At 53.0% G+C, this 14,252-nt stretch overlaps 1 protein-coding gene across 3 annotated transcripts; it reads right to left on the reverse strand.

The window, feature by feature from the left end:
• Window positions 1-447: 447 nt before the first annotated feature.
• Window positions 448-11,220, reverse strand: GFI1 (growth factor independent 1 transcriptional repressor). Of its 3 annotated transcripts, none has more exons than XM_033114167.1 (7): window positions 11,118-11,220; window positions 8,470-8,684; window positions 7,962-8,144; window positions 5,633-6,120; window positions 5,374-5,511; window positions 4,204-4,369; window positions 448-1,878 (listed from the first exon to the last, which is right to left on the reverse strand). In XM_033114167.1, exons 2-7 carry the CDS (start codon window positions 8,582-8,584, stop codon window positions 1,700-1,702), a joined length of 1,269 nt encoding a protein of 422 aa, XP_032970058.1. In that variant the 5' UTR covers window positions 8,585-8,684; window positions 11,118-11,220; the 3' UTR covers window positions 448-1,699. The 3 variants fall into 3 exon arrangements, with proteins under 3 accessions (XP_032970058.1, XP_032970059.1, XP_032970060.1); XM_033114168.1 differs by lacking the exon at window positions 11,118-11,220 and adding an exon at window positions 9,519-11,099; XM_033114169.1 differs by lacking the exon at window positions 11,118-11,220 and adding an exon at window positions 8,828-8,969.
• Between the last annotated feature and the right edge of the window lie 3,032 nt (window positions 11,221-14,252).

The raw sequence follows: 14,252 nt of genomic DNA on the forward strand, positions 1-14,252 counted from the left end.
ATATTGGGATGATAAAACCATAGCTACATTTTATGGCCAAGGAATCCGGTATTAGGCATGTCAAAGGATTTACCCAAGTCACGTGATGTGTTGGTGACTAAGAGCTGTGACTAAGACTCAATCTCTAGACCTAAGGCTTGTGATTTCTTTATACATCTGGGAGCCTTTGGACCTGTAAAAAAGGCCTGAAACTCTCAGAAGAAAGAGTCTATGGACATGTGGGACCATCAGGGACTCTACAAGGTAGGAGCTTAGTTTTATACACCTAAATTTTCTGTTAAGAAATAAGACTCTCTGAGGAACAGAAGAGAAGAAAAAAGCACATGAAAACCAGAGGACTTGAATTTTATTCTCTTCTGGATATTGGCTCATCTGCTTTACTTCTGTAGTTTCCTTCTGTACCAACTCCCCCTACAGACTAAAATAAAGGTCTTTCACAAATTCCCTGCCTAAATGAAAAACCAATATGTAAGAGTCTTAATACTTTATTAACTTAAAACATCACTCTAATAAATATGTATTAACAAACATTAACATAACACACTCCAGAAGATCTGAAAAACATTTACAAACCTCATCAGAGGAAAGTACCACGTTGTTTTTCTCTGTGGTACACATGAAGGGCCCAAGAGTTGAAGCCTTCACTCCCACTGCCTGCTAGCTTACACGTCTTTAAAAATCAGCTTAACAATAAAAAACTGAATATACACACAAATCTTTGAAGTATCTGGTCAGCTATTTTTTGTTTACGCTTGATAAAATCCAAACAGGTCAGAAGGGAAGGTTCAAGACTGTTTTGTCTTCTTGGAATTCCTTTGGAGGGAAAGAACAGACCCAGCCATTTGGAAGTGTGACCGTTAGCTTTTGAAGGGCAAGGCAGAGGCCCTGACCTTAATCTCTGGCTCCCCAATACCTAGCATTGGGCTGGTGCCATAGTAACCGGTGGTCAATAAACATTTGCGGAGTTAATGGATATTTTGTCCCAAGGCTTGCTCTGTGCTTGCCTCCTCTGATGATGCCTTTGCAGGCCTCCGGAGGCCTCTAATCTCCTCTCATCACCAAGTCCACTTTTCTGCAGCTCCTTCTTGGGGCAGGCTCTACAGGGTATCTTCTAATTTCAAAAGCACGAAAGGACTTCCTCAAATCAGTTTCTGATCCACTCTTCAAGTGGGAGAAATGATTCCTCCAAGATTTACAGGCAGTACCCAACAGAAAGGGGTCAACAGACTCCCCAGAAGGAAAAAAATAAAAATAACACTCATTCTTCATTCTAGATAAAAACATTAGCATGTGTCTACCTTGTAAGTGGTGATTCCTCCTATTCCACACAAGTGTCTGGGGTGGGTCAGCAGGAGGAGGAAGAAACCTGAAGGACCTTCCTGTCCCTGGAGCAGGGTTGGGAGAGGGAAGACGGTGGGGCCCACTGTCTGATGCCCTCTTGACTTTGAGTCTTCAGGAGTAGAGGAGCCCAGCCGGTGTGTCCAAAGCCCAGTGAGTCATTTGGTTCCCACTCCAGGATGAACTTTGAAAAGGTAACTTATCCTCTCTGGCAGCTCCAGGAAGTAAGGTGAAGGGGGAACCACCCTCCTGAGATCTGCAGACTGGACTGGGGAGCCTGAGAAGTCAAAGTAGCTGGTGGCAAGTGGGGAGGCAGGCCTCCCTGTGTTGTGTAACTGCTGCTTGCGGCCTGGCAGGGCGCTCACTTGAGCCCATGCTGCGTCTCCCGGTGCCGCCTGAGGTCCACCTTCCTCTGGAATCCCTTCCCACACAGGTCGCAGCCGAAGGGCTTGAAGCCTGTGTGCTTGCGGCTGTGGGTGATGAGGTTGGAGCTCTGACTGAACGCCTTGCCGCACACCTGGCACTTGTGGGGCTTCTCACCTGCAGGGATGGAAGGGGGGAGGGGAGGAAGTGTGAGTCTGTGATGAAGCTAGAGGGGACCCACTGTGACCCCCATGCTCTTGGCGGCAGCAGGCTACACCACAGTCTAAGGCCTGCAAGCAACTGGGAGGGTGACGTGTTCTAACACAAGTCCCGGGAAGCCATGGGTGCCCCAGGTGAAAGGGAGACTTTCTGAGTGGGGGTTCCCAGCCATAGGGCCTCAAACCGTTTCCTGCTAAACGGAAATAGAGCAAAGGCCACGTGCCCTCCCCAGGCTGGCAGCTGAATCCACCCTGGGAGGACTCCGCTGACTTTAGAAGCAGATGTTCAGAGAAGGTTGGGGTGGGGGTGACGGCTGTTCTTCAAACCATGTGACTCTGTTCCACTTCAGAGGAAGTTTTCAAATCTGAGTTTCTAAGTGGGTGTTGGTTTGCATGGACCAGTGAGCCTGTTGTCTTTTTTGCTCTTGAAGGACAACAGAATGCCTCTGAAGCATGGACATTTCTCAGTCTTATTTTTAAAAATCCACATTTGAGCCACAAAGTATTCCTTAAGGTAGCTGATCCTTTTCTATCGTGATTTTACTTTCTCTTTACGAGGTTCATCACGGGATTCTTTATATACCAGCAACTCTTCACCACAGATTAATAAATAACACATAGAAATTCATGAGCTGTTTAACATTTGGGTGACTAGCATGGACTTCCAAATAGCCTCGGCATTGCATTACAGGCAGGGCTTGGCCTTGGAAAAAATGCAAAATGATGGTTTGTTTTTGAGGAACCTTCTGTCCCCGCTTGCTGCACCTCTGTCTGTCTTCAGATTTCCTTGATAAGGAACCACCCATCAAAACTTATCCTACCCCTTTAGGGTTAAACAAATCTGAGAAACGAATTCTAGCTATAATGTAAATGTTTGATAAGGGCTTAATGTTTCATTCAGTCAAGATCTTAGTTGCATTTTGATAAGCGTCTGGAATACCTTTACTCAAAAGGAGTGAGTTACATGGAAATTTCAGGCAAGAGGGCATGATTAAAGTAGGATATTTTTCTGGGTTTTCTGATGGGGCATCTACCCTGCCCAAGCATATTTATAAACATCAACGGTAAGTGTTTGGAATACACTGCAACTTGTTTTCAATCAGTATTCATATTCTGAAATAAAACAGAATTCTGAGTCTCATCTTGTATAAAATGCCTTGTTGACTATTAAAGAGAGTGCTCCTGGCATTAAAACTGCCACCTACACATAATCAAAATGTTAGGGAAAGAGTCCGGGATTGGAAGACAGAGCTTTCCATGCTCCCATGATTTGCTCTCAGTCTGACCTTTGGTAAATCATTCCATCTCTTGAAGTTTTAGGATGGTACCTGCAGCTTCTTTTACTTTATGGGATGGCAGTAAGGATCAAAAGAAGTGATACACTTGAAAGCACTTTATAAATTACAAAACACTATAACAGGTAAAGAATTATCATTATTATGGCATGAATTTGCTCATGTTTTGGAAAGGGCAATAACTGAATAGAAGCTCTGTATATCTACCAACCCCCATGACTCTAAAAACAGAATATAATAAACAGTGGTCAAGTGCATACACACTTGAGGTCAGACAGACTTGAATTTAAGTCCCGGCCCTGCCACTTGCTAGCAATGTGACCCAGGGGCGGGTTACCTAACACGTCATGCCTCACTTTTCTCATCATCTAAAATGGTAATAAGGAATAGTCTTTACCTCAGGAGAGTTGTTGTGGGATCCTAAAGCATTTCAAAAACGCTTAGCAGAGAGCTTAGTAATATTTAGCATTGCTTTTTTTCTCTCCTCAATCCGAATAAGCTCTCAGACTCCTAAAACTGCAGCAAGATGCCACACATAAGTCCCTCCCCAAAAAGGCTGGGTGGGAGCCCCAGAGAAGTCCTCAATCTCTAGGTAAACATTCAGAACAAGGCTCTGAGAGGACCCTGGAGCTTCATATTTCACCCAGAGCAGGTAGCAGTTGGAGCAGCTGCTAAACTAGAGGAAAATATCCTTTGCAAGGATAGGGAACCTGCAGCTGACATGCTGAGTGGTTCTTCAGATACAATCCCAAATCAAGGCCCCTCTGGGGAGAACCCTGCATATAAATGAATCTAAGAGAATCTGTCTTCTTGTTTTCTTGAACACACTGCAGTGATTAACTCCATCTGGAAGGTCTCACTCACCACTCATTCCGGGGCCAGAATATCACAGAGAAGGTGAATTATATTGGCCTGAGGGGGAAGAACAATGCTCTCTGCCTCCTACCCCTCACTGGGTGTTTCCTACAAGCCAAGGGCCCTCAGCTCACCAGTGTGGATAAAGGTGTGTTTCTTCATGTCTGACTTCTGATGGAACCTCTTGCCGCAGTATTGACAGGGGTAAGGCCGGGTGTCTGAGTGGATGAGCAGGTGTGTGGATAATGTTGATGACCTCTTAAAGCTCTTGCCACAGATCTTACAGTCGAAGCTCCGTTCCTGTGGAAAGATGTGGCATTCCTCTTGCAATCATCTAGGCTACCATTCTCCTCACCATTAACCTGACTCTAAAATCCCCAAATCCAGGGCTCTCCCTTCCTTCATAGTCCCCTTCCAAATAGCCTGCCCCATTATTCTCTCCCTATTATTTCCAACCTCCACTTTACCCACCCTTATCCTCTTCCCCTTTAACACTTTTTCTACCCGATGACTTTTCACCCACAACCCTCCACACCCCATGTCAGAAACGTATCCCCACCCTGCTTTTTTGACACCCATTTACAAACACTTCTCCACCCTCCTCAACAGGAGGCTTAGACCTCAGTCACTTGAGATGCCCCCTCCCTCCAGCCAGGGTGGGTGTTGAGGGAGATGGGAGAATATTCTTTTTAGTAACTATGTCTCTGAGTAAGCATTCTCTTGTCATAGTTATTTGGACACTCATTTGCCTATCTACCCTGTCTCTCAGCTAAACTAATCTCGGGGCATCCTGTCAGGGACCTGATGTGTTGTAAGATTCTTATGGGCCTAGCACCTGGAAGTGGAGCAATATTTTAAGCGAATGAACAAAAGAAGAGCAGGATAAATATGCCACTCGGTGCTTTAAGTGAGCTGAGATCCCTCTTTTTCAGTCTTAAGGGGTCATTGCTGATGAAGTGACAGCCATTTAGTGAAAAGAAGCTGAGGAAAAGAAACAGAGCTAATAAATCTGATATATCAGCAGCAAGAGTGCATACAAACCCTTCTCAAACCCAAAGTAATGATCAGGATCACACTGGAGTCTCACAATTATGTGACACCAAACTCCAGGGCTGCCTGGAGACCTGAGCCGGCTTTCCCTGCACGCCTACATCTGGGCAAGGGGATATGGTGGAAGAGACGGGGCAGTCGAGGAAGACCAAGGAGAAAGCTGTCAGGCGGAGAGCTGCCGGTGCTGTACAAAGAACATCCCTGAATGCGTAACCCTGAGCAGGGCCGCGCGAGGCCGTGCGCCCCGCTCTCACCTGCGAGTGCACGGCTTTGTGCTGCTCCAGGCTCACCGCGTGCCCAAAGGTCTTGCCGCATATTTCGCAAGCAAAGGGTCTCGTGCCGCTGTGGGACCTGCGCACGTGCACCTCGAGCCCGTGTGGCGTGGAGAACACCTAAGGCGGATGGGACCGGGAAGAAGGACGCTGAGAGGTGCCAACCGGCGCGGGCTCTGGCTCCGCGCGGTCCGGGGGCGCGGGCGCTGGGCCGGCCAAGCTGGGAGCGCGGAAGCCTCACCTTGCTGCACTTGATGCACTTGTAGGAGCCGCCGCCCAGCAACAGGCGGGTGCACAGCAGCTCGGACTCCACCTTGACGCCGGCGCCCTTGTCCGCGTGCAGCCCGTGGCTGCGCTCCGGGTACAGCCCGCCCGCCGCAGCCGTCGGCCTCTCGTACAACCCTGCCGCCGCGGGCCCAAAGTCGCCGTAGAGACCTAGGCCCCCGCCGCTAGCAGCGCCGCCTCCTGCGCTGCCTCCCCCGGGCGCCCCGGCCCCTGCGCCGCCCGCCGCCCGCTCCGGGCCGTACAGCGCCGCGGGGTGACCTGGCTCCGGGGTGCGCTCGCAGAAGAGGCCCAGGCCAGCGCCGCGCTCCAGGGCCGCGCACGGCCGGTAGCTCTGCATCAGGTGCCGCAGGTCAGACCCCGCCAAGCCGCTCCACGAGTAGGGCTTGAAGGGCAGGGGGAAGGGCTGAGCTTCGTCCAGCGACGGGCACACCGACTTCTCTGAGGCTGCGGAGACACAAGAAGGCGTCCGGTCAGGCATAAAACCGAGGGGCGGACGCCGCCCGGCTGCGTCTGCCCGTCGCGTGTTTGGGACTGCCAGTCGCCCAGCACTTGTGGAGCACTCCATGCGCCAGGCGCAGCGCGCTATGCCTGGGACGCCCCCAGGGTAAAATGCATACCGGATCCCTGGGGCCTCGAGGGCCACTGGAAGCGGCAAAGCAGGAAATATAATTAAAATGACATCGGGAGCCGAGACAGGTAAATTCTGTGACAGGGCGGCGGAAGCGCACGACGTTAACAGGGTCTTTTCTGGCTGGACCAGGGCACCTGGCCGGTCCCATAGACAAAGGCGCGCCACACTGTGCTTTAATAAATGCTCTGAGCTGAGCTTGAGGGAGTGGAAGGCAACCTCTGTTCCGGACCTGGACAGCACTCATGGGCAGAGGGCCCAGCGCCCAGCGCCGGCGCTCTCCGGCCCCTACGTGTTCCCACTCCATCCCTTTTCTTCCCCCGGATCGATGAGGGAGGGAGAGGACCACCAAAATGCGGCCCGGGCCCCTCCAGACGTATCTGCCTGAAAAAAAGAAAAAACCCAAAAACCAAAACAGGGAGGCGTTAACATTCTTTAAGTACCCACCCAGCGCTGGGAGCAAAGGGGCAGCGGGAAGGGGGTTTGGGGATTGAACTGACTGCCAAATACTCCTCATTCCCATGATAGTTTGACGAGAAAAAAATACACAAAACACCCGAATTTCTTAGAGAATTATTTACAATGAAGGTTTGGTTTAGCCACCAACTGTAAGGGGAATAGCTTTCCGAATTCGAGCCTTCTGCACCCCCAATCCATGGGAATTTTGCTAAAACCAGTTTGCTCAACATATACTTTCTCTAAGTGCATACCGATTTACAAATCTGTTCACATACACGGTAGCTTCCAGTTCAGGCTAGCCGCTTCAGAGAGAGGCTGTTCCCCGAGTTTCCCTTGGAGAGATGCCGGTGGAGCCCAGTCCTTGAGGGATGGTGTGTGCACAGCCACACTCGCTGGAGCTATGGCTTTAGCCAAGTCAGCGCACTTAGTGCGGGATGGGGTTGGGGGTGTCTTTTAAAACTAGTAAATACAATCTGGAAATAACTGACTCTTGGCAGATCTGGCTGGTCTGCGCTCTCCTCCCCCCCTCCCGAACCCAAGATCGCCCCCACCCAAAGTGCAATCACTCAATTTTCGCGAAACTCGACTGCAGACTGGAAATGAAACCAGACGGCTGGTCCCCAAAACTGGGCCAACTAGGCAGAACGAAAAATGAAATAGGCCCTCAATTCGCGTTTGCGAAGACCCAGCGGGAGGCCGAGATTTTCGTCCGGCACAGATCCCTCCACCTGGGCGCCCAGCTCTGTCAGGCCCCACGCCGCGTAATTTTAAAAGGCAACGACACGTTTCTCTGACTGTCCAGGTCTCCGTTTGAAACTCGGGGGTCTGGATTCTGAGATCCCAGCTCTTTCTTAACAATCAGCTCTGGCCAGAAAACTAAATGTCGACGTTGTGGATGGTCGAGAAGTTTCATTTATTTACTCTCACCCTCCTGCTCCGCGCAAACGAATTAATTAGGGATAAACAGCCCGGATCCCACCGCTTCGGATACGGGCAGCAGACCCTAAAAGCAGGCTGTCACAGTCCCAGAGAAGCCGGATGTTTCCCCACCCGGCCCATTACCCCATGAAAACTCTCTCTCCTCTCGGAAAGACTTTCCGCCATCCACTTAGCATTTCTGCGCCCAAAGCCGCGCGGGTTCATTGCTTACCGAGGGATCCCTGCCGCCAGGGCCCCAGAGCTCTCAAACGGTCCGTACCTGGAGACACAGAGGGCGACGGAGGCCTCCAGAAGTCCGCAAATTCCGAGCTCCGATCGCAGACGCTGCCCTCACAGCTGCCGGGGGACGCAGAGGCTCTGTCGGGAGCCTCGGTGAGCTGCATCTCGGGGGACAAACGGCCCCGGGGCTCCGCCTTCGCTCCGCCTGCGCTCGAGGTGCTGTCTGCGGAGAGGAGGTAGGATAGGGGCTCAGGCTGGGCCTACTTGGGCCCGTTGGTTCTGAAGTGGCGACCCCCAAATCGTGGCACCCGGGCTTTCTCCTCTCCCAGACCTGGCCGTCAGCCCCCCGTGATCCGAGGGCGCGAGCAGAGAGGCTGTGGCACCTAGGCGACAAACCCAGAAGGAACCCAGAGGGTAGGAAACAAAACAGGCATCAAAGGGGGCGTCGAGCCTCTTTTCCCGGTTCCTGGGGGATGGTGTGGCGGGGGCGGGGGGACAGAGTCTACGTTCCCGGGAGTAGCTTATCCCGGCCCCCGCGCGCCCCGCACCTGCTCCGCCTGGCGCGAGTACATTCTCCAGGCGGAGGGAATAGTCGGGTCCCGGGGAGCGCGGCTGGTGGTAACTGTGAGCCTTCTTGCTCTTGACAAGGAACGAACGCGGCATGATGGTCGGCCGCGCTCCCCACTCCGCTCCAAGGGTCCCTGGAGCCGTCGTCACCCCACCGTTACCCTGAGTTCTTGCTCAGCCTCAGCCAGGTGGAGACCTGCGAGAGGAGAACCGGGTGGAAACGCGGGTCAGCACGCTCCGAGCCCGGGACTGGGCAGCGGGGCGGAGGAGAGTTCGGGCCGGGGAGGAGCAAGGAAGGCCCGCGGGAGGAGGGGCTTGGCCCCGCTGCGCCACGCTCACCAGGTGGCACTCGGACAGGTGGCACGAGCCCGCCGCTCCCGCCGCCGCCACAGCTCAGCGGTAAAACCCGTACCAGGGCCTGGGCTCAGGCCTCTTCCTTCTGCCCTGCCCACGCCCCTCGGCCCCTCCCCTTCCCTAGCAAAAACTCGCTCCGGCAATCAAACTCTAAGAGCCAGAGTCCCAACGGGCCAGTTACTTCAACTCGACCACTCACTGCCTGCCTGGCTCTGCTTTCAGGCTGGGGAAGATATCGGGAACGCGTGGATAAATTTAGGGCCGGGGGATGTGTCGGTGGTCCGCGACCCGGAAGAGGCAAGGAGCCAAGCCCTCCAAGAGCCGGCTACAGACTGGAGAGAAAGGGGGGCAGGGGCGGAAAACACCAGGCAGGCGGCGGGGCGGGATACGAGGGCAGCAGCAGAGGGACTGGGGCCGCAAAAGCCGGAGAAAGAAGTCGGGAGAGCAGAGGGACAAGAAGGTGAGGCGGGAGGTAGTGGCAGAGGACCGACCACGGCCCGGGAAGGAACTCGCATCTCGGTGATCTTGCTCGGCCCATACTCGTGCCCCACGCGGGGAAAAAAAGTTAGCCAGGAGACGCGGGTGCGGTGGGAGCAGACAAGGGTCCGGGGCGAGACACCTCAGACCAAACTTCGGAAACCTAGTCCCGGGAAAAAGCACTTTCCGCTCTGCTCACCAAAACACTTGTCCTGGGGAAGTTGAGCTGGATCCGCGCGCGCTGGCTGGGAAACGCGCGGTGTCACGGAGCACTAACAGCGTAGCGGACGCGGGAGAGCGCAGGCTGCTCTTGTCAGTTGACAGAGCCGGGGTTCCGGCGCCGGCCTGGGAGAAAGCTGGCTGCCTGCTACGCCGCTCTCATTAACCCCCCAATCAGTTTACCTAATCCCAGGGTCGAAACCTGAGCCTGGCGGGGAGGCGGGGCAGCGCCTCCTGCTCTGCTCGGGTCTCTCTGGAGGGGCGGGACCATGAGGATTAGGAGGTCTAGGGAGAATGAATCTGCCTTCACCCCGCGTTGAAGGCGCTGGGGGCCAGGTTCACTTGCGAACTGCAGGCACTTGGGGCACCGCAGCTCTCCGTGGTGTTGGCTAGTTAAGAAATAAGGGCGCCGGGGACCCTGAGCCAGAGCAGGACGCCTTGTCCTTGGGCTTCGCACGGTTTAGACTGCCAGACTAGGCGCCGCGCGGCTCCCAGGGCAGGATGCAGGACACCGGCTAAATCTGCCCTTTGGTGCCCCGGGCTCAAAACGAGTTCTAGGGGATTCGTTCCCTGGGAGGCATTCCACGCCCCACTGTGTCCCCTTCCCCGGAACAGGAGTGGGGACAGGGTTGGGAGGAAAGCTGGGACATGTAATGGAGCCCCAAGCAATGTTTCCCGCGTGCTAAGCTCCAGAGGGCCTCTCGGGGTGTGGGTGCCTAGGGTCGGGGCTTCAGCAGGCTTCGGAGGGCTGGGCTGCCCTAGGGCTTAGTTCTGCCGCTACAGTTTTCCCTGCGCCCCGCATGAGCCGCCCCTTCGGCCATAAAATTAAGACACTCCGAACGCAAAAACCAAATTCCTTAAACGACCCTGAAACTCGGGAAAGGAAAACGGGTGAAAATGTCCCAAGGTCCCTGCTGCACCTTGAGTATGTGTTGGCGCGGAGCTGGGCTCCTTGGTCAGGGCGGGGAGGGAGGAGTTGTCCGCGCCAGCGCTGTGTCTAGACTAGCTGGGACCGCGCGGGATCAGGCGAGCAGGGTGGCCTCCTCCCCAACCGGGCCACAGCCCCGCGCCTCTCTTGCATCCTGGCTGGCTCTGCGGGTTTCTGGGAATGTAGTGGGAGGGGGGTGGTAGAGCCCAGCGCTGAGCGCGTGGGAAGGCGACCTCGCGCAGCAGCTGGCGGCCTCGGGGGGCGGGGCGGCCCTCTCAGAGCACGCGGGCCCGCAGGGCCTCTGTTCACCGTCAGGGCCTGGGAGAGCAGGGGCTGGAGGTGCGGAGGGGGCAGCCGCCTGAACCCAGCCGCTGCCACCTTTCCACCAGATGTTTCCTTCCAGTGTGGATCCCGCTGCCCTGCAGAACCATCAAACGGCCTGGTGCGCGTCCCCTGCGTCAGATCCCCAGCCCCGCAGTGCGAGTCGCGCTGGGATCCAGCGGATAGAGCTCTCCGAGCTCCCGCACAGCGGCGGGCAGCGAGTGGGAACCCGGCAGCGTCCTCTGGTCGCCCCCGCAGTGCCTGTGCCCGCCAGTTTCCGCAGTCGCCCCCGCCAGGGAGAAAGGCTCAGAACAGGCGCAGCGGACCTACCTGCGGGGTCAGGGCGCGGGCACCGCGCTCCGAGAGTTTTCAACAGAGTTGCTTTCGGGACAGACCGCTCTCTTGTTTAAAAAAAAAAAAAAATCTCCTTCCGAGCTCAGCCCCTAAAACCACAAGCTTCACTTCCTGAGCGTTAAGGAGTAGCTCGCTTAGCCCTCTCAGACCTGCTCCCCACCCCCTAATCGGGCGGCGGGGTGTGCGCTCCTTTGCGCAAAGGGTTGGGAGGCAGACAGCCGGCACGGCTTTTCCAGCCGTCCTCCGCGGCGGCCCTCCCAATTTTTTCTCTGTGGGACGGCGCGGGGTGGGGAGACCCGGAGGGCCCAGACACTAGAAATGACTCGAAAGAAAACGAACTATTCTTGGCTCCTGGGAGACTTCCGTAGCGAGAAGTCAGATTCAGGACACAGATTGACTGGAGCATCGGGAGTGGGAGCGCACAGCTCCCAGCGGCTTCCCCGCCCATCTGGCTCGGGACACCCACCCCGCAACCCCAGCGCCTGCTTGGGCTGCGCCGCCCCGGGGTCGGGGCCGTGAATCACCCGCCCGCGGTGCCGCCGGCCTGGAGCCCGGCGAGTGGCCGCGGCGTCCGCAGAGCGAAACCTGCCTCGCGTCCCCGAAATAGCTTGTTGTGGAAACACTTCGGGATAAATACGCCCAACGAGGCTGAAAATACCTTGACACCCAATCCGAGAGGTTTGCTCATTTCCCTTCGGATTTAGGTAATGGTTAAATTTGGAAGAGGTGGGCGAGCGCCGAGCCCCCGGCGGAGAAGGCACTGGCGGCGCGTCCCGCGGGCGCCCGGCTGAGCTGGTGGGCGCGCCCAACCCACCCCGCGCTCACCCGCACGGTGCCGGGTCCGCTCCGCTGGCGGCTAATTTCCGGTGGTCGGAGCTGCGAAATTAAAGCCCGCGCCGGAGGGAGCACGCGGGGGCAGCGACGGCGGCTGCTCGGCTGACCCCGCCCTGCCCCGGGCAGCAGTGGGGAGCTGTATCTCAGGCGCGGGCTCCGCCACCGCCACCGCCACCGCCACCGCCTGAGGTCATACCCAGGCACCTGGTCCGGAGGGGAGCAGTAAAGCGCCATAAAAGCACAACCCTGATGATTATTGAAAAGTAAATCTTCGCGGGGATTGTGAGTTCCATGAGGGTGGGCAACTGGATCGACACCATTATGTGCCTGGTAGTCTCTTAAACAAATGTTTGTGGGCTAAGTGAATGAATTGCATTAATTAGTTACTTCTATTAATAGGACAGGAAAAAATTAAAATCTCACCCAAGATAAACAATGCAGCAACCTCCATAGACGCTAGCCTGTGTGTCATGACCCATAGTGTGGCCTGTTGTGTAGTCGTTAAGCCTAAACCCCTTTCTGACAAGGGTGGATATCGTTGTAATTACATTACTTTGCTAAATGAATTGAGTTAAGATTTTGATTACTACTTCATGCACAGTGAGTCTTAAGTGTCAGATAACCGGAGAAGGGAGTGGTGCTCCTCAGTTCTTGCAAAATAGTTACCATATATTAGGATAATCCAAAGTTGTCATGGAATTTAAAAAGTCACTCAGAGCCCTTTTCCTATAGAATGTTTTTTAAAATGATTTTTAATTTGCACTGTAAATCTCAAGATTTGCAGGAAATATTTGGTTACTATGGCAGTGCTTCAAGCATGCTTTAATAAGTTATGTATTATACTGCAATTGCTGCACACCTACCGTGTGCCAGGCGCAGGACTAGACACACATCTTAAATGTGTGCCTGGCTGTCCTCTTTACACTACTATTTGTTTGCTCAACACACCCTTTATAAATAAATGCAGAGGTAACCAATCTTAGTCAGAAGGGTTACAAATATTGAATTAGCTGAAGGGAAATTAAGGACGTTTTGTTAAGTTTTTATTTCTTGTGTGCGTTGCCTGACCCAACATACAAAAATCTTAAAGCAGTCCAAAACAAATCTTTCCCTTATATTCTATGCAGAGCAGAAAAAGACAAAAATTTAAAAGAAAATGATAAATGGGACAAAAGAAAATTTTTTATCAGTCAAGTTCTAGAGATATGGCTGAACCATTTCCTTTGCACATTAGCAAGTTCAAAGTCAAAATTTCTTGAAAAGGCGATGTGACTATTTTTAGTAGTTTAGTTGAGTGTCGCTGTTTGAAGTCTCAGAAAACATGGGAAGGGTATGAAGGGGACAAATAATCACCTTGCATATCACCTTAGAGTAAGACCATTTCATTTAGATTAAATCTAGTCATCTTGCTTTGTTTGCCCTTCAGAGTCTCTGAGTTTGCAAAATAAAACCAGGGACTGGGACAGGAACACCAGAGAGAATGTGTGGGAGGAAGATGGCACTAAATCCCCCCTTTTATGTTTTGAACCATGTGGCTGTATTACCAATTCCAATAAATTCACATTAATAATAGTTAACTAGCGAGAGCAGGTCACTTCCCAGGTGTATAGTGTTGAAATGGGATTTCCACATTTAGGGAGAGCAGAGGAGAAAAGTAAGAAGAGGGGCACTAGGAGAGGGTAAGAAACTTGTCAAAGAGCAGCCAAAAGCCAGGACTGGAAATGATAGAATGAATCTGACTTCCCATTACTCCAAACTACCTCTCATTTACTACGAACATGAGACTAAAGAGGATGACAGCCCCCACCCGCAAAGTGCAAATTTTTAAAAGCTAGAAAGAATCCCTATTCTGCTATGTTCCTCTGGAATTGAAATAAATCTAATAGCAAACAGAATGTAGGCTCTGGACATAATTGTCTATAAATACCGGTGTACCCCCCCCAAAAAAAAAGGATGTTGAATTTACTAATTGTTATTAAATATCAATCATGTAGATGCCAAATAACAATGACCTTCTTCATATGGCAAACATTTCCAAGCTCTGGCCAGTGGCCTATTTATTTCAAGCAACATCTCATAGATCAGAATTTCCCTACAGTAAAAGATCTGAGACATTTTTAAAAAGACAATTGTAACAGGATATTACCAGTCTCTTGTTTATTTTTTTCACAAAGCTTTACAATTATTATCTCTGTTATACTTGGAGGAGGCATAGAAAGAGTGGGTGATCCAGGAACCCCAGAGAGGGCTGATGCCCCAATTTCCAGCATGCATTTC

Source organism: Rhinolophus ferrumequinum, chromosome 9 (genome assembly GCF_004115265.2).
Source record: "Rhinolophus ferrumequinum isolate MPI-CBG mRhiFer1 chromosome 9, mRhiFer1_v1.p, whole genome shotgun sequence".
Lineage (NCBI taxonomy): Eukaryota > Metazoa > Chordata > Mammalia > Chiroptera > Rhinolophidae > Rhinolophus > Rhinolophus ferrumequinum.